The sequence below is a fragment of the Aspergillus sydowii genome (assembly GCF_001890705.1).
Source record: "Aspergillus sydowii CBS 593.65 unplaced genomic scaffold ASPSYscaffold_5, whole genome shotgun sequence".
Lineage (NCBI taxonomy): Eukaryota > Fungi > Ascomycota > Eurotiomycetes > Eurotiales > Aspergillaceae > Aspergillus > Aspergillus sydowii.
Window position 1 is genome coordinate 2,002,235 of NW_024467863.1, and position 17,793 is coordinate 2,020,027.

At 51.9% G+C, this 17,793-nt stretch overlaps 9 protein-coding genes across 9 annotated transcripts; 5 read left to right on the forward strand and 4 right to left on the reverse strand.

Moving 5' to 3' along the window:
• Positions 1-87: 87 nt before the first annotated feature.
• On the forward strand, positions 88-1,321 carry ASPSYDRAFT_45583 (GNAT family N-acetyltransferase). Its single transcript, XM_040847072.1, has 2 exons — positions 88-227; positions 282-1,321. The coding sequence occupies exons 1-2, from the start codon at positions 156-158 to the stop codon at positions 939-941; spliced, it is 732 nt and encodes a 243-aa protein (XP_040702967.1). The 5' UTR covers positions 88-155; the 3' UTR covers positions 942-1,321.
• ASPSYDRAFT_1002181 (uncharacterized protein) lies at positions 1,201-3,389 on the forward strand. Its single transcript, XM_040839712.1, has 6 exons — positions 1,201-1,472; positions 1,532-1,945; positions 1,993-2,300; positions 2,346-2,479; positions 2,525-3,161; positions 3,217-3,389. The coding sequence occupies exons 1-6, from the start codon at positions 1,460-1,462 to the stop codon at positions 3,262-3,264; spliced, it is 1,554 nt and encodes a 517-aa protein (XP_040702968.1). The 5' UTR covers positions 1,201-1,459; the 3' UTR covers positions 3,265-3,389.
• A 124-nt stretch (positions 3,390-3,513) lies between these two features.
• Positions 3,514-4,275, forward strand: ASPSYDRAFT_151988 (sugar O-acetyltransferase; the record flags this gene model as incomplete). The annotated part of the gene is made up of 3 exons (XM_040842155.1): positions 3,514-3,674; positions 3,732-4,080; positions 4,192-4,275. The coding sequence occupies 3 exons, from the start codon at positions 3,514-3,516 to the stop codon at positions 4,273-4,275; spliced, it is 594 nt and encodes a 197-aa protein (XP_040702969.1).
• Positions 4,276-4,704: 429 nt separating this feature from the next.
• On the reverse strand, positions 4,705-6,421 carry ASPSYDRAFT_151197 (acyl-CoA dehydrogenase family protein; the record flags this gene model as incomplete). The annotated part of the gene is made up of 4 exons (XM_040842081.1): positions 4,705-5,041; positions 5,111-5,479; positions 5,535-5,760; positions 5,815-6,421. The coding sequence occupies 4 exons, from the start codon at positions 6,419-6,421 to the stop codon at positions 4,705-4,707; spliced, it is 1,539 nt and encodes a 512-aa protein (XP_040702970.1).
• A 728-nt stretch (positions 6,422-7,149) lies between these two features.
• On the reverse strand, positions 7,150-9,286 carry rglB (polysaccharide lyase family 4 protein; the record flags this gene model as incomplete). Its single annotated transcript, XM_040842040.1, has 4 exons — positions 7,150-8,364; positions 8,409-8,423; positions 8,474-8,565; positions 8,623-9,286. 4 exons carry the CDS (start codon positions 9,284-9,286, stop codon positions 7,150-7,152), a joined length of 1,986 nt encoding a protein of 661 aa, XP_040702971.1.
• Positions 9,287-9,843: 557 nt separating this feature from the next.
• Positions 9,844-12,483, reverse strand: ASPSYDRAFT_89880 (transcription factor domain-containing protein; the record flags this gene model as incomplete). The annotated part of the gene is made up of 7 exons (XM_040852237.1): positions 9,844-10,202; positions 10,261-10,496; positions 10,546-10,959; positions 11,006-11,970; positions 12,026-12,128; positions 12,196-12,280; positions 12,351-12,483. The coding sequence occupies 7 exons, from the start codon at positions 12,481-12,483 to the stop codon at positions 9,844-9,846; spliced, it is 2,295 nt and encodes a 764-aa protein (XP_040702972.1).
• A 772-nt stretch (positions 12,484-13,255) lies between these two features.
• ASPSYDRAFT_45590 (NAD-dependent epimerase/dehydratase family protein) lies at positions 13,256-14,285 on the forward strand. The gene has a single exon (XM_040847073.1). It carries the CDS (start codon positions 13,298-13,300, stop codon positions 14,138-14,140), a length of 843 nt encoding a protein of 280 aa, XP_040702973.1. The 5' UTR covers positions 13,256-13,297; the 3' UTR covers positions 14,141-14,285.
• A 305-nt stretch (positions 14,286-14,590) lies between these two features.
• Positions 14,591-16,224, forward strand: ASPSYDRAFT_125605 (T6SS phospholipase effector Tle1-like catalytic domain-containing protein; the record flags this gene model as incomplete). The annotated part of the gene is made up of 2 exons (XM_040840457.1): positions 14,591-14,677; positions 14,728-16,224. Coding segments are annotated over 2 exons (1,584 nt in total), but the record flags the coding sequence as incomplete, so codon positions are not given.
• A 565-nt stretch (positions 16,225-16,789) lies between these two features.
• ASPSYDRAFT_89883 (uncharacterized protein) lies at positions 16,790-17,397 on the reverse strand (the record flags this gene model as incomplete). The annotated part of the gene is made up of 3 exons (XM_040852238.1): positions 16,790-16,846; positions 16,924-17,021; positions 17,121-17,397. The coding sequence occupies 3 exons, from the start codon at positions 17,395-17,397 to the stop codon at positions 16,790-16,792; spliced, it is 432 nt and encodes a 143-aa protein (XP_040702975.1).
• Between the last annotated feature and the right edge of the window lie 396 nt (positions 17,398-17,793).

Below are 17,793 nucleotides of genomic sequence, written 5' to 3' on the forward strand. Positions count from 1 at the left end.
AGTTCAATGTTCAATCTCCAGTTTCAGGTTCATAAATACCAAACAGGTTAGGCCGGTTTATGCCCTGTGAAGGAGGGGCTGTCAGCAAGCACATTGCACTCCTCAACAGGACAAGAAACAAACAGAGGAAAAATAAAAAATTACCTTAACCAACAATGTCCGAGTTCTCTTTCTGCTACGGGCAACCTCGCCTCGAGAATGACCTCGTGTCTCTCGAACCGTTCCATGTAAGACCAGCCCATTATCGCTCTGACAGAAAGGTTGTAACGAACTGCATCCAGCCCGAGCATCACATTGCAAAATTCATGGAACAGAAAAGAGCCCATCCGGAGCTATTCCAATACGTCCTGTTCCCGGATATTTCCACAGATGAAGAGTTTTTCCAGAAGGTATACAAAGAACACATCGCTGCGGTACCAGGCGAGTGCCTCTATACCATTATCGACAAGACCTACACGCAAGAACGCCCCGGACAGGGCCAGGAACAGGGTCATGAACAGGGCCCTAGTGCAAACTACGCAGGGACAATCGCCCTGACAGGCACAAACACTGACAATGCTTCTACCGAGATAGGGATTGTGATCTTCCCGTCGTTCCAGCGTACGCATGTCGCGAGCAATGCTATTGGTCTTTTACTGTGTTACACACTCGACCCGCCTTCTCTGGGTGGATTAGGGCTGAGGCGTATTGAGTGGAAGTGTCATACAGCCAACGAGGCGTCAAAGAAGGTTGCCCTGCGCATGGGCTTTACCCTTGAAGGAGTACTGCGCTGGGACAGGGCGTTTCCCGGGCCATTGGGACTTTCTGTTGATGCCCTTGAAAAGAGGAATGGGACTGCTGGCGAAGTGAGGGGGAGACATACTGCTGTGTTTTCCATTGTATGGGATGAGTGGGAGGAGAAGCGCGCGGCAGTTTTGAAGCAGATGGAAAGGAGGAAATAATACTGTTGATCTCGGCGTTAAAATGGATTTGTCGCGTGGAACATAGAAGGTAGACATGGATACTTCTATGATAACCAGAACATGATGATATTTTCCCAGATCAAGTGGCAGGGATGTCATGGATATGAAGGGGCCTGAACGGGCTGATGACCGAGTATCAAATCACTGCGACTATGACTTAGGAGAGAGCGGATTGGTTCAGTTAAGGTGACTTACACATTCCACAGATGCTGTCAGGGTATTAAAAGACAGCTTAGTCTCCAATCAGGCGTTCATGTTAGAGATATCCACGATCAGTTGCAAAAATACATTATGTCCATACTGTATACTGCGAGACGCCGAAGATTCCCCAAAGGGAATAGCGCGATGAGCTCCACTAGGAACAACTCCAGCGCTGAGCCTGAAGGACCACGACCAAACCAAAATGCGCAGACAGTACAGACTCATCGCGATCATTAAACTCAACCTTACCGCACAGCCGCTGGTCTCCGATCTGCCTGTGTAACCTTCCGCACACAATGCCCCGCGCCGGTATGCCGCTCCCCCTCCGATCCCGGTCTGTGGACATCAGGCTAACCAACCAACACCAGGCCCCGCCTGCATGACCTGTCGGGAAAAATGTCGCAAATGTGACCGCGGCCGACCCAGCTGCCAGCGCTGTATTTCAAAGGGCCTTGTATGTCGCGGGTATCCCGACCAATTCCGCTTCTGCGGTATTGCCAGTCGCGGGAAGTGGAAAGATGCACGCATTCCTGCGGCTGAAAAGGACTTCCCCGACCAAACGCACGCGCAACCGCAGGTGCAGGCGCCGGCGCAAGAGAGTCCAAATTCAGTCGAGGAGCCCCTGGATACGTTTCACAGCGCCGGGTCTACCCCGCCTATGCCTGAGCCGCGGAGGTCGAAGCGGTTGACGATCGATGCCATGTTGGTGGACTCTACGCCGGTCGAGGAGGACATTGCGACGTTGCTTAAATCAAGTCAGACCAAGACTCTTATTCATCACTGTATGGTTGCGAAGTGACTGTATTCAAACAGTACTGATGTAGCCCAGATGATAACTTTATTTGCCCCCACCAGCTGGCCGAGATTGGGGACAAGCAGGATAACCCCTACAGAGCGTACATTATACCCTTAGCTAAAAAGCAAATCGGGCTGCTATATGCCGTTCTGGGGTTTTCTGCCGTGCATCTTGGGAGACTTACTGAGGATACCACCATGCATGAAACGACCGCCGTTGAGTATAGAATGAAAGCGATCCGCGCTTTGGGCGAGCAGATCTACAAAAGCCAGACTACGTCGCTATCGGAGGGGGAGCAGGATGCTATCTTCGCAACGATCCAAATTTTACTACTGCATGATGTAGGTAACACCTGAGTCAGAACAATAGATACTAACGGATGGCAGATTGCGGAAACTGGGATATCTGAGCATGGGGTTCATATCACAGGCGCAATGTCTGTGTGTAAAAGCATTCTCGCTGGAGAGGGATTTAACGGTCGCCGACAGAGAGCTGTTTTCTTCATAGGAAATCTTGCCTGGTAAGCCCGCTTGAAGACTTTATATTGACACGCTAATAGCAGCAGGCTAGATATTATCCGCGCCTTTGCTGGGACCAGACGCCTCTGCTTCACCCAAGATATCCGCGAGATGGTCGCCAGCGCCAGTGGTGATAGATTCGAACTGGTCAATGGTTGCCCACGAGAGATCTTCCTGGTCATTGGACGAGTTATGGACAAAGCAAAGGAATACAAGAATGGCTGGACAACTGACGACGACTTTCGTTCCACACTACTGCTCGCAAACCGGGAACTGTACTCCTGGAATCCTAGAGACAAAACGTACCCGAGCGCAGACCCGCGTTGGCTGAAGGTGGCCGTGGCGTTTCAGTTTGCCTGTATACTGCATGTACACCGATTGCTGGACCCATTGCGGCCGGCAAGAAGCCCCGAGATACAAGAAGCTGTCGCAAAGATTCTAGATTCGACGGCTGATATTCCTGCCGACTGCAGCCTGATTGAGCTGTTAATCCTTCCGCTGTTCATGGCAGGCGCGGACTCGCTTTCTCCGCATTCACAATATTATGTTCTTGCAAGGTACCGAGAAATAGAACGGCGATCTGAGATGCGCAACCCTGTACCGACCGATCTTTTGAAGCAGCTGTGGGCAGCTCGCTCTGCACAGGCGCCTGGCCACGAGGAGAACATTTCCTGGCGAGATTTTGTAAGTCCGCTACTTCCCAAAGTGTGTTCTCATTGACATTCACTGACTGGAGTAGACGTGCTTCCCGGAACTGACTCGACAGCATGATTTCCTGATAATTTGATTGCCCTGTATAGTTGAAGATGTTGTCCTGTGGCGCTGGTCGGGAGTCCGGTCGGAGGTGCCGCCACCTGCCTATTCAGGAAGTATCACCAACCGGTGGGGCACTGGGTCTGAGACCGTAGATGCGAGAGGCAAAAGCGTCAACCAAGCAGACAACCCCAGCTGATCGCATAGCCACAGGTTATAAAGTGGAGGGGCATTCCCCTCATTTTCCAATTTATCCGCATACTCATCCTCACTACGAATCATTATGGCTACCTCGAAAGAATGGCAGAAGATGCTCAACGGCGAGCTCTACTGGGCCTGGGACGCCGATTTGCAGGCTAATCGCGAGCGATGCAAAGAAGCTTGTAAAAAGTTCAACGAGGCTGGGCCAGTTTCTCGGCGGCGGCGTGTCGAGCTATGGCGAGAGTGAGTCCCGGCGCAAATACAGCAACTTTCATGAGCGCAAGCTAACAATCGCACCAGCATCGTTTGCGACACTCGCCCAATGCCACCAGTAAACCCAGACCCGGCCGCCGACGAAAAACTCTTCGAAAAGACAGACCCCGTCGTCGATCCGCCAATTTCTGTCGACCACGGGCTGAACTTCAAAGTTGGAGCCGGCACCTTCATCAACTTCGACACGACCGTTCTCGACACGTGCTTGATTACAATTGGCGAGCGGGTGCTTTTCGGTCCTCACATTCGTATCTACGGTGCGACGCATCCAATGGATCCGGCTGAGCGGCGTGGACTCGAGGGGCCCGAGGCCGGTAAAGAAATCCACATTGAGGATGATGTGTGGATTGGGGGGAGTGCCATCATCCTTGCCGGTGTGAGGATTGGGCGAGGAAGTACAGTTGGGGCAGGCTCTGTTGTGACTAAGGTATGGATATCAGCTAATGCTCCCTGCTTCTGCTTATATCGCTTTGCTAACTCGCTGCAGGACGTTCCTCCGTTCCATTTTGTTGCTGGGAACCCGGCAAGGGTTATTCGGAAGATCGAATCGAGCATGGAAGCAGAGCAGTGACAGCCGCTTCTGGGACGGCATAGGTCGGTTACAGGCTTCATAGAGTGGGAGTTGTGAGGGAAGATAGAAATATGCATGGCATAAAGAGTTCTAGCGAATGATATTTTCCATATCACTGAACCTGACCACTGGGAAATATAATGTCAGGTACATACCGCGGGTCAACTCATACCAGCGCACCGCATCAGATACGAACACCATTAGCATAACTACTCGGCTACAGGGCTGAGTCTCTTGGTCATAGTCTGGTGGAATAGCGCTGCCTAGACGCTCAGCTTTATTGTGTGTCATAGGCCCCGGTAGTTTGACGGTCCTGGCGATGTTGGTCGGCATGTTAAGTATGACTTGGGATTCCAATTAATTATCCGTAATCATGACACATTGAAAGTAGTACAAAACCAACTATTTACTCTAAAACCGCTTATCTATTTACAGCATCGCCTTCGGGAATTTCTTAAACGCCTGCCTCACACCCAAGTCCGCCAGGATCTCCTCCGTCCCACCGAGGATGGAATCAAACTTGTACGTCCGGTTGAACATCTCGATGACTCTGCCCATTCCGGACTGTGTGATACCACGCCCGCCGAAGATATTCGTGGCCTGTTCAGCGATCTCGCCTGCGCACCGCGTGACGTGGGACTTTAGGAGACCGATAGGTCCGCCCAGATGCTTGGACTGTTCGGCGTAGGTCATGTTGCACATTTGGTAGGCGATGGATTCGAGCCAGGCTTGGTTTGACTCTGTTAGGGAGATCATTCGAGCGAGCCTGGAGCCGTTAGCATCAAAAATCGCTTTCTACAGTATGGACAGGGGATAAGGAAGGGAGTAGACATACTTCTGTCGGATCACAGGCTGGTCGACCAGTCTCTTCCCGAAAACAATGCGCTGGTTACACCACTTCATGCACTCCTCGACGACGTTCATGCTGGCGCGGACAACCGCGCACACCATCATGAAGCGCTCGTGGTTGAAGTTGGACATGACCACGATGAAACCCTTGTGCTCCTCGCCGAGAAGGTTCTCGGCGGGAACCTTGACGTTGTTGAACTCGACGAAGGCTGTTCCGGCGGTGGTCGAGTATGAGGTCTTGATCTGGCTTGTCTCGACGTTGTCGTCGCGCGGGATGAGCAGAACCGAGAAGCCCTTTTCTGTGCGGCACGCGGTTACGAAATAATCGGCCCACATGCCGTTGGTGATCCATTTCCTGGGAATATTAGTATATGCCTAGCATGAAGCGATTGATAGGGAAGAGGACGTACTTGGTTCCGTTGACGATGTAGTGTTTGCCATCTGGAGTCTTCTCCGCCGTCGTTCTCAAGCCGGCGACATCACTACCAGCGAATGCCTCTGTGACAGCAAGACACATCTTCTTCTTCCCTGAGAGGACTTCTTCCGTGACCTTCTGTCGGAGCGGCTCATTCCGCAGCCAGCTCTGCACGGCTGTCAAACTGATCACCATGCCGGCCATATTGCCATCCTGGAAACCTGCACCAGAGTCAGCATTCAACACAAAACAATTGGACAAGTAGGTATGCCTACCTCTTGCATTAACTCGGACCATCTCCTGTGCGATAATCAAATCATGCAGGTAATCAAACTCCTTCCCATCAACGACACCACCCAACAACTTCCGCCCATGCAGATGCTTCCCAGGCCCCAATCTCATGGCCAGCACATTAGTCTCCGCCATCTTATCAATAAGTTCCTGGCTGATATACGACCCATCGCGCTCCTTTTCCTGCGCCTCAGCCGTAATATGGAGCGCCGTAAACTCCCTAATCGCCTTCTGCAGCCGGCGATGGCTCTCCTTATAGTACGGGCTCTTGAACCCAGGACGGAGCCATAATGGCTCAGCGTAGGGGACTGGACTCAGCGACGTCGCCGTCGGCTCGATGACTTCCGGTGTCTCGTCGGCGATTGTCCCGATGCAGAGCTGCGAGCGGTACTTCGTGAGGACGTCCTGGCGGTGCAGGTTGTAGAAGTCGGTTGTTGCGTCTTTGCCTGCGATCTGAGCGAGCACGACGCTGCCGCCCGGGTGGGCGTCGAGGAAGTCGGTGAGGTCGTAGACGCGGTGGTCGATGATGCACCAAAGGGAGTCCTCGGTGGTGTGCTGGGCGACTTCGGCGCGGGTGAATGTCTTGGACATGGTGTGAAGTATCGTGGTTGAGGATGAGGTTGAGGACGAGGTTGGGAGAGGAAGAGAACTGGAGTGGGAAGAGAAGGGGAGGGAAGGTGAGAAAAGAGCGTTTCACAAGATTCACAGACGCGACTCGACTGCAGAGTGCCTAGGTAATCCCACTTAACCGCTAACCAGTAACCGGACTTTGTTGAGTTTCGACGCTGCCAAATGTACCCCAGATCCATATTAACCAGCCAATCAGTGGCCGCCAATTAAATATCCGTTTCCGGGGAGCCGAGGCTATTTCCGTTTGGGGAAGCTAGTGAGGTCATGCCGTTGATCGGCTCTATAGAGACAAATACCTTCTATTTCCTATAAAAGGGCGATATCGTATGTCGATATGGTGTGAATATCTGTAGAAAGTACGAATACAGACAGAAGGTCTTGAACATGTGTATCAACGGGCAAAATTCAGAGAACTTGGGTGGATAAGTGGAATAACCGAATACTGCCCATCACTAATCAAACAACCTCGGCTGCCAACGCCAGCTTTAAAGTTGTTGTGCACTTGATACTCTGGCGCTGATCAACATACACTGCACAATCGAGTTGACCGCCCCTGGGCCCAGTGCCTCCCTCTGTTAGAGCCATATGTCGTGCCAACTCTGCGCCGCTAAGAATGTCTGGTATGCTATCACATTACGTAGCCAGAAGATGTACTATTATAGGAATTTACTCTCAAACCACTATTTAACTTATTTAACCTCCAATCGCAACGCATCATACTGTACATACACACTCGTCGGCAAAACCGCCGTCTCCGTATTCGTCGCATTATACGGGAGATGCAGAGTTAATAAATTCTCGCCAACCTTCAACCACTCAACCGGGAACTCCAGTCGTGAGCGGACCTGGTAACAACTTACAGCCGAGCGCACAATACAGCTGCTCGACTGATTAAACCCGATGACCATCGTCAGAGGTTCTTCGATTTCATTGATGTAACTCTCCAGCGGGAGATTCGCGTACGGCTCCGAGGCATTATACACATCTGTGTTTCCGGACGCGGCTTTGGCCCCGGCGAGCTGGATCGTTAACGTAGCTGTCTTGCGTGCGTGCAGTTGCTTCGCTGTCAAGGCGAAGCGGATCTTCCAGTCATGCGTGGTGTTGTATTCGGCGACGGGGTTATCGGCCGTTGGACCGAAGACGGACCAGTGCACGGTGTGGAAGTCGACTGCTGGGTCGCTTTCCCCAATCGTGTAGTCGATTCCGTCGGGGAAGTCTGACGTCCAGTCGTATGCGCCCCAGTAGATCAAGTACTCTGGAGGCTGGAGCGGGTGTGTCTGATCCCGGGCGAGTCCGCGTCGGAACTCGCCAGATGATTTATCTGGGGTTCCGAGACGCCAGATTTCGGTTCCTGCGGATTCGGCGACCCATTTCTCTTTGATGGTGCTTTGCCTCCCGGCCTTGATTGCGATGCCGTCGCGGGTGAAGTCGCCGAAGATTCCGTCTGCGTATACGGTGAGTCGGTACTTGCCCTCTGTTACATGGTCGATGCTGAAGTGCCCGTTCTTGTCGATTTCAGCCCAGTATTGATACGATGAAGGGACTACGGAGTTGTCCTGGAAATACTGCCCGTCCACTGTGAGAATAGCGATTGCATTTCTGGCATCTCGCGGGAGCTTGATGGACCCTTTGACGCTGCCTCGCTGTGAAGAAGGAACGTATCCGATAACGTGCTTCGCGATGGAGTCGTAGAATTCGACATTCCAGTCAGGCCGCGCGATGGCTCTCGCCTCGTCTCGGAGTTTCTCCAACGAAGCGGACTTGCCTCCGTTGAAAAGATAGAACTGCGGGCCGAATGTACGGTCGAATCCGTTGGTGATGTTTGGGGTGCCTTCGCCGTGGTGGTTCGATACAATGTAGTTGTAGACTATGCCGTCGACTGTGAGGTCGGAGTGTAACGGGCCCTGCATTTGTTAGTTATGGAGCATTCAGAGGGCAAATAACATACGCCGTAGTATGTGTCCTAAATCACTGTCAGCTATACATTCATGTTCGTTGTTTTCTAGAACTTACCTTTGTGTTCATTACCAGCCACGCTCCGTATGTAGTCCCGTTCGAGGTAGTCCCATCGGCGTACATCCCGTGGACGTCATTATCTCGCCATTCTAGCAAAACGGACAAAAATCAGTTTCATACAGTATCCAGAGAGTTCCCGAACATACGGTTAGAAAAGGTATACTTCGTAAAGTACTCCGAGAACTGCTTGTAGTACGCATCACCCGGCGTATTATTAAACCTCCAAGTCGCATCCTGCACATCCGTCTGCTCATCAATCGCCTCGTCACTAGGCAAGGGTGCAGTCTGAATATCGCTCGAGCTCAAATGCGTCCACAAATCCGTATTCGGGCGGAACAGCGTCCGGAACTCCTGCAGGTTCCGCAGAAACGGCGTCGTCTCGTTGTAGTACGCCAGTCGGCTGAACATGTGGAACCCGGTCTCGCCATCTCGCAGGAACCAGTATTGCTGGAATTCCTGGCCCGTGGGTGTGTATGTATCGTTCAGGATAATACCGGCATATTTTGTACCCGTTGAGTCTGTACCCTGCACCAACTCGGTTATGGGATTCGATGACCCCGCGGTATAGAAGCCGGATGGGGTGCAGTAGCAGTCGAGGTAGGGTCCGACACCGGTAGAGCCGTCCTGTTCGCCGAGGAGGTCCTGCCCGTCGAGGTATATGTCGACGATGCTGCCCCTGGTCTTGTCGAATATGGCTCGCAGTCGGTTATTTTCGAGGGTGATGGAGTTGTCGTTTTCTGTTGCTGTAAGGGCTGCGTAGGCCGCGCTGGCCCAGGCCACTCCTAGGCCTAGATATTTAACAACCCGCATATTGAACGCGAACCCACACTTTCTGCTGTCGGTCGATCACCACTCTTCAGGGGAATGTGAAATTTATAGTGAGTCTGATTGAACAGCTTCTCCGCAATCCTCAATCCGGGGTAAATGCGCCCGAATTGTGGGACTTTGCATGGTCGATGGCCCCATAATTTCCGCGAAAAAACAATGATTGGTATGCGCCCAGCTGTCGGAATAATTGGCCTGCTACGTATTAATCTGGAGCTTGCCCTAGCTTTTGGGCGAGTCGGGGCCCCTGGGGAAAGGGGATGCGGGGAATTCCCCTGCCAAGTGAGCGACGCCGTTTTAATTGACGGAAAAATTATTCGGGCTCTGTTCACCCGACTCTGATGAAGAATGAAAAAGAAAGAAAGGAACTCCCTCCGATGCACAGGTCAGAAATGCGGGATGGAGTTTTGCGCCTGCGTTTTTACCAAGGGTTGTGGTACTTGGCTCGAGTCTAACTATGGACATCGGCAATCCTTTAGACGGCCTCCATACCTATTTAGACGTCGTATTGAGCTAGTAGAGAAGACGAACCGTGGAGCAGATCAATATAGATGACTCGGAACACTATTGAGCCAGGACATGTCCTGGAAGTCTGGCAAGTCAAAGCCATCAAGCAAACTGGCATTTATCCCCTCTCCCAATGACATATCCCCCATGGTATTGGCCGTAGGAAAGGCGTTTTGAGACTGTGGGCGATCATCAGTTGAGTCGGCGACTGTCCGTTCGTACAGGATCTCTAGCGCTGCAACACATCGTCGCGCAGATGTACTGTAACTCTGGTATTTTCTGAGAATCTCTAGAGCGCAGTCCCAGGACCGCGTTAGGGCGTCTTCGGTTACTTCTTCCAGAATTGATGGACATAAGCGACTGGCGATTATGATTGTAGCGGCGGTGTATACGTCTGTTTTTACTATGTTAAACCAAGTGCCCGGTCAAGTGTAGATGGGGTGTGGACTTACAAAGAATGTTGTACCACCACGCTGGAAGGGGCCCAGAGGTTCCGTCGGTGGGTATATTTCCGTGCAGCAATTCGATTATCTCTCGGGCAACCTTGACGCAAATTATCGAGCATTGCAGGGCAACGCGTTGTGGGAAGGAATCGGCGAGCGATATGAGAGGGTCGGTGCCCATGTCGCGGGACGTGCAGTACTTGGATAATATCGGTCGGAAAAGCAGCATCCTTACGTGGAGAAATCTGGAAAGTACTTAGCATATGAGAACAGGGGTAAGATGTCACAACTCACCTTGCTCGTAACACGACAGTCTGGCGGTAGAAAATCATATTGTTAGGACCTGAAGCGGGCTCCCCGCGCAGGTGAGGAGGCAGACTCCGCGTCCATTTCGTAAGAGCGCGGTCAAGTTCGAAAATAGTCAGCTCGTCCTCATTGGTATCGCGGCTAAAATAGAAGTCGTAAATGTCATCCGGGCTCTCCTCCGGAACGGGTTTATATAGACTCAATAGGATGTCATTTAGGATTTCGTAAAGCTCCAGCGACTTGGCGTAGAACGCCATTATTGAGGGCTGGTCAGCGGGCTGGGCTACCTCAGGCCCGGACGCTGAGGCGATATACTCCTCGTCGATAGTTGCAGGTAATGGAACCGATCCGCATGATGCTTTTGAAATCATAGCGGGGCGCCCAAAGGTCATCGATATAACTCTAGACTTGGTCAGATAATACGAAGGTAGAGGATCATCGCACATACCGGTCCATGAGAACGCAACCGTGCCAAATCTTCCGCGCCAGCTGTTCTTCCTGCGGGCTCTGGAGACGCGCGATTGTCTCTGGGAGATGGAGCCCCATACTCTGTGCATTCCGGACAGCCAAACCAGTGACGATCCAGCACTGGTGGGCCGAGTCAGTACTCTGTAAATACTGCGCCATTAGAAGTAGGCACTGGATCAGACCAGCCGACCCAGAGTCCCATAAGTTGAAATGTAACAAGTCCTTGGCGCGTGAAAAGAATGCTGCTGCCGAAGCCTCACGCTCTTCTGGAGCGAGAAAATCAGCAAGCTGGCAAGAGAGGGCGAAAATAACATTGAAGGTGCACATTAGCATATTCTCGTCAGACTGCACCGCGTCTCCAGTCCATATCCGTGAGTACTCTTCACGAAGATGGATGCTGTCAACAAGGGGGTACAGTGGAAAAACATAGTGCCAGTACACATTCATCAGGTTATCTGCCGTCTTCCGAGGCGGAAGGACATAGTCATGAATCGCACTCTGCCGTTCCTTTTGATTCGATCTCAGACTCGAGGGCGGACGAAGTCCCAAGATGGACTCAGATGTACGTTGATCTGGCGACGATACACGCTTATCCACTGCAGTTTTTATTTGGCGCATGAAACTTGCCGCGCTCGAGCTGCCGAAGAATCCTTGGGAGGGGCGCTCTTCTTCCATGGCACCCATCATAGCAATAACACCATCTGTACTAGCTTCAGCTGGATTCGATGCTCGCTGAGTCGAATTCCCCCCCTTGTGGGTGCAGTTTGGATTTGCTCCCGGTGAACCCTGGCACGCAGCACATGACGGGGAGCGTCCTGGGTCAGCACCCAGGGATATACTAGGCCTATGCTGCGGTTGATGGCGCACTGACGATAACTGGGAAGTATAGGGTAAAGAGCCTGGCGACCCAGTAGAGGACGGTGGCTTGTTCGACGGGGTCATCTGCTACAGGATGTTAGATCCTCTAACCTCTAGTCCGCAAGCAAGGGTAACAACGTACAGATGCATGGTCTGATTTCCGAAAATCGGTGAGTTCCACTAGACCAGGGATATATCCTGGACCCTCCAGATGTCTAAGGCGGGTCTCCAGGTTGGCGATATAACTAAGTAGTTGCCAGAATTAGCTGAAAAAATAGAATAGCGAATGCACGGAGCGGAGGTTCTGCATACTTCTGCGCTGCGCGTTTCTTCTCACCTTCCCCGGTGTAATGACAATGTACTCCATGGTCCGCTCTTTTCGCACACTGTCCACAGACTGCATAGTGGAGAGTCAGCCAACAACTCCCTATCCACTCCAGTAATGGGTGACATGTCGGAGCACTTACCGGGCTGGACCCCGTCGCATCGGACCTTTCGCCCGCGACACTCATCGCAGGCGACTGCAATCTTGCGGCGCTTCGGACGTTGGCCAGATGAGTCAGCCTGAGGGTTGATCTGGGGCGATGAAGAGGTCTCCATCGTCGAATCTGTCCGTATCGTATGATGGCCTGCCGTTGTGTTGAGGAAGGTCGTCGGAATGTTGTCCGAGGGGTGTCGGTTGTCCACCGTCGGGAAACGGTCTTGGCGCTCGGGTTTTCGGTTGCAGTTCCGGTGATTGCCTCAGGCAGAGTTATCACCAGATGGAGGGAATTTCAACAGGGCGCTGCACCTTTCGAATAGGGGTAATCTTTCTATTCTACTAGAATACTTGTAATGATAGCTCTATAAAAATATTTTAGAGATTGTTTCAAAGAAGGTCTACACAATAGGCCAACCACAGATTCTAAGCTTAATTTCCATGCAGGATATATACCACCACGACTTCGACAACATATCGGTGTCACAAGAGAAGAGGCTGTGATTTAGGGATATAAGGGCTATGGTAGAAAGGTCAGGATTAATAAAAGCGAAAAATTTTTGTCATAAAAATAAGCACCAATGGCAGGAAGACACGACCAGATCAACCCCCAGATCTATATTGGTGATCGCTGAAGGTATTGTATTGCCTACCGCGACAAGCTCCGCCCTCGAAGGGAACAGCATTCCAGGCCCATCAATGTGAAAGTTTCTACAAGAGTAGCTTCATTTGCTGTTCGATAATTTGAGTCGCCGAGAAGTGTCTGCATCCAAGACGTCATGGGCTGCTACGTGAGGATGACGCAAAAAAGATATCGCCGCATGAAATCACCTTTACAGTAGCCCTACAAATAACCGATTTAATAAATAGATCCAAATTTTGGTTCTATCCTCACAAACCACTAACTTACATACACACATACGTGCAACTATCATGATGAAGATCGCCATCACCGGCGCCCGAGGCACAGTAGGCCAAAAGGCCGTCCAGCAATGCTCTCGCGCCGGCCACCAAACCATCCAGATAAACCGCACCGACACAGACTACGACGGGACCCCAAACTCCGAAATGCGCACCGCCGACGTCGCAAATGACTACGACTCCACACTGAACGCATTCAGGGGCTGCGACGCAATCATCCATCTCGCGGCCCTGCCTGACCCGGTGGGCAAGGACGATTGGAAGGTCCACAACAACAACGTCAACGCCGCCTTCAACGGGTTCCATGCGGCAGGGAGTCTTGGCATCAAGAGGGTATGCTATGCCTCGTCTGTGAACGCGGTGGGGTTGGCGTATGCGAACCGGCCGCTGCATTTTGATTATTTCCCGCTGGACGAGGATGCGCCGCAGCGGCCGACGGACTCGTATGCAATGGCGAAGGAGGAGGCTGAGTACCAGGCGAGATCGTTTGTGGACTGGTTCCCTGGGATGAACATAGCCTGTCTCCGGATTCACGAGGTTGCGCCGTTGAAGGATGTGCGCGAGGAGCATAAGCGGAACTGGGACGAGGCTGCTGTTGGGCAGCTGTGGGGGTGGGTGAGCCCTGAGGCTACAGCCAGAGCGTGTTTGCTTGCTGTTGAGCGCGCGGAGAATCTACGGGGCTGTCAGATATTGAATATTGTTGCGCCGACTACGACGCAGAGTACGCCGTCGCAGGAGCTGGCGAAGAAGTACTATCCCAAGGCTGAGATTCGGGCGGATATGTCGAAGAACCAGGCGTTTTGGACTACGGACAAGGCGAAGAGGGTTTTGGGCTGGACTCATGATGAGACAGAGTAATTCTCCTGTATAATAGCAAATAAGTCTACTTAGGCATGGGGTGACGAGGGGCCAGACCGCTATACCAAAAACCATGCATGGCTGGTTGCGAGCCAGCTATCCCCAACATGAATGCCCAAGTATTTAAGTAGGAATTGACCAAGTAGAGCCAGCCCTCCATAACTTATATCGCCAATATTATGTCAACGACAGACCCACGGTTCGCCAGCCCAGAACCAGACTCAAGTCTCGGATCCATCGGATGAATCAAGGTCTGGACTGTGGAGGCAAAGTCCCCCCAGAATGAGTAATCCACGCAACGAACCTCTTCTGTAATCCCAGGATGCAAGGGCAAATGCGCACTGCCCCATGAACTCGACTACCATCCGCCGCAAACTCGGGTTGAACCCGTTGCCAGAACTGCTGGCGTGCACAGAGAGCATGGCGGATCCAGATGTAGGCAATGGCGGTCCAAAGGAGCTGGTCCTGTGCTTTGATGGGACTGGGTATAAATTTAACGGGGATGAGTCGGATAGCAATGTCCTCAAAGTTTTTAGGGTGAGCTCATCCGTTGAGATAGTGGAGGTATATGGTGCTAATATGGGTAGATGCTCGACCACGGGGATGCAAGACGGTATCACTATTTCCAGCCGGGATTCGGGACTCTTGTATCCTCCACATGGATGTCAAAAAGTGGACGAACCAGCAAGGCCAGGTCGGTATTCCTGAAAGCCAAAGATGCTGCAATAGGAACCACATTCGCTCAGCATGTTATGGGGGGTTACATCTTCCTCATGCGGTACTACTCACCCGGCGACAGGATCTTTTTCTTCGGGTTCAGCAGGGGCGCGTATGTTGCGCGGTTCCTCGCAGAAATGCTAGATACGGTCGGTCTAATAAAAAGAGGAAATGAAGACCTAGTCCGATTTGCCTGGATGACATACTCGGAGTGGCAGCGGGCGCGCAATAAGAGGGATGCCGACCCAGCACGAAACCAGAGTCTGTATGAGTATATCAAGGCGTTTCGGGAAACATTTACCAGCCCAATCTCGCCAATATACTTCTTGGGTCTGTTCGATACCGTCAATAGTACGCCCGCACTGGAGGGGGCATGGATGCAGCGAAGCAAGCTGGCACGATGCTCAGCCAAGATCATCCGACATGCCGTGGGCATCGATGAGCGGCGCGCGAGATTTCGTCACGATCTTATATCAGATCCGGGTCGGACTGCTGTATCATGGCGAGCCCGGACGCGGCAGAGGTTGGAACGACATCATATACGTGTCCCGCGACAACGTGGATTCAGATTATACTACGAGGATAAAGAGGGAGGGGAAACAAACTCGGAGTCGCAACAGGCACCGCCGCTACCGCAGCTACCAGATCAACATGAGCGGCCCAGCGCGCAATCGGAGAACCTGTGCGAGGAGAGGAGTGACGGGTGGCAGGATATCGAGGAGGTCTGGTTTCCTGGATGCCATGCTGATATCGGCGGGGGGTTCAAGTTGAGTAACGACGAAGAGATGGAGCTCAGCCATGTGCCCTTGGTATGGATGGTGCATGAGGCACAACGAGCAGGTCTCAAATTTGACCAGGAGAGGTTGAAAAAGTTCAACTGCTGCGAGGACTCCTGTGAGGACCGAGAAGGCAGGGCTCCTAGTCTCAGCAACGAACAGAAACAGAATGACGATGAAAAGGGAGGCAATACGATGCGACTGGAAGACGGCATGCGCATTGCTGCAGAACGGGGGCACATCCATGACTGCCTCGAATATGGAAGAGGCGTCCCATGGGCAGTGGTGCTGTCCTGGAGGATCTTGGAATATTTGCCCTTTCGGAGAATGTATTTGCAGCAGGATGGGTCCTGGAAGCCCGTTCGATTTCCGCTTCCCCTTGGAGAGGTGCGGGATATTCCAAAAGGCTCCAAGATTCATGTCTCGGCAATACGTCGCATGATGGCTGATCCGAGCTATCGGCCAGGCAACCTGATCGAAGGAGGAGGCGGGAGGGGGAAGAGGAAGGTTCCTCCAGAGCGAGGGATTGGGGAGTGGGAAGTGGCTGACCATGCTGGGTCGCCGGTGAAGGAGACATATCGTCGTAAAGAGGCCCCTCAATAGTACCACACTGGCTGTTAGCTCAATCAGACTACATCCTGGTCACAATTCCATACGCCTGCCTGAACAACAGCAGGATCATATTGAGTAGAGCACCAGCACTGAGCATCCATGGAAGGAGATGTACCAAGTGGCTAGTATAAGCCATACAGCAGTGTCATTACTACATGTAGCAGATTAATTAGATCCGACAATTGGTTAATATCAAGTGTATCTGAGAGTCAGACGTTATCTTAACGACAGAGAAGAATCAGGAAACAAGAAATGGAGAAAAGAGAAATTGGATTGGAAGAGAAGAGTTATAGTAAAAACAATTAATTACTATGTATTATATATCAATGCAACATCCACGCTACCTTGGGAAAGGCACCTGGGAGTATAAAAACATAATGAGCGAAGTAGGTACAGTACAGACCAGCTTTCCCTCGCAGAAGCCGTCTTGGAAACCATCCAACGAATGACATCTAATCCACTCCATTTTGAAACCGAGGTGCACTGTCTGCCTATCAGGCCATCAGGCGTTCGCCGGGTCAGGACCCAGGCAAGTCGGGTCCGTCTAGAGAACCTTGACGGGAATGCAAGGGATGGCGGCGTTGACAAGGCCTTGCTGGTTCTGTGTTAAAAGGGTTTGTTAGCTCTAGACTCCGATGCTTATTTATCGGCGAATCTGAAAAGCAAAGGAGGACTCACAATGTCGCCGGAATCGTTCTGGTTGCAGCAAGCGAAGTTGTTGTTGCACTGGCCCTGCTTGAGGAGCTCGGGGATGTTAAGAACATCAGCATCGACGACTAGAGATAGGATGTCCCTGTTAGCATCTATGGATATGCAGTATATGTTGAACAAAATAGCCTATTCTGAATCATATCAGGGAAGGCGGGAGAACGTACGAGGCGCGCAGCCCTTGTAGTTGCCGAGCAGGCCGTCGAGGGCATCGTTGCCTAGGAGGTTGAGGAGATCCTTGCTGGCCTGAGGAGACACCTTGGTGGTCTTATCCTCAGAGGAGCAGCAGCTCAGCTGGGCCTTACCGCAGGACTGCGGGGTGATGGTCTGCTCCTGGTCGATGTCCTGCTGGCTGGTGTAGTCGTTGTTGCTGGCACCGTAGCCAGGGCCGTTGGGGATGGCCAGGGCAGTGGCGGCGAGAGCGGCGATGGCGAGGAACTTCATTTTGACGGTAGTTTTAAAAGTTTGGGTTACGAAAAACCGGTATTGGATTGGATTGGAGAGTGAAGAGGAGACTGGCTTTGATGCTGAGACTGGTTGAGCTGATGATGTTGGATGATGGTGTGATTTGACGCTGCCTTTATAGATTTTTGAAGCTGCTCGCAGGCTTCTCTGTAAACAAGCAAAAGCCCGACATTGTCCCTGAAAATCTTTCCTGGACGAAAGCCCTTGCATGGGCTTGCCAATATTCCTGCTCGTATAGTGTGATATCGTGTGATATCGAGTCGACTATTGGTGTTGATCCTATGCGAGGCAACCAAGTGGCGCATCATCATGTATGCCATGGCAGAAACCCCACAAGCAATGTCCAGTCCCAATTATCTGCAACAGAAACCTCTC

Bases quoted from the DNA above. Each gene is read 5' to 3' on its own strand.
- ASPSYDRAFT_45583 (XM_040847072.1), top strand. From the start codon at position 156: ATGTCCGAGTTCTCTTTCTGCTACGGGCAACCTCGCCTCGAGAATGAC. The intron at 228-281 runs GTAAGACCAGCC...AACTGCATCCAG, and splicing joins TGTCTCTCGAACCGTTCCAT to CCCGAGCATCACATTGCAAA.
- ASPSYDRAFT_1002181 (XM_040839712.1), top strand. The intron at 2,301-2,345 runs GTAGGTAACACC...AACGGATGGCAG, and splicing joins AAATTTTACTACTGCATGAT to ATTGCGGAAACTGGGATATC. The intron at 3,162-3,216 runs GTAAGTCCGCTA...TGACTGGAGTAG, and splicing joins ACATTTCCTGGCGAGATTTT to ACGTGCTTCCCGGAACTGAC.
- ASPSYDRAFT_45590 (XM_040847073.1), top strand. From the start codon at position 13,298: ATGAAGATCGCCATCACCGGCGCCCGAGGCACAGTAGGCCAAAAGGCC.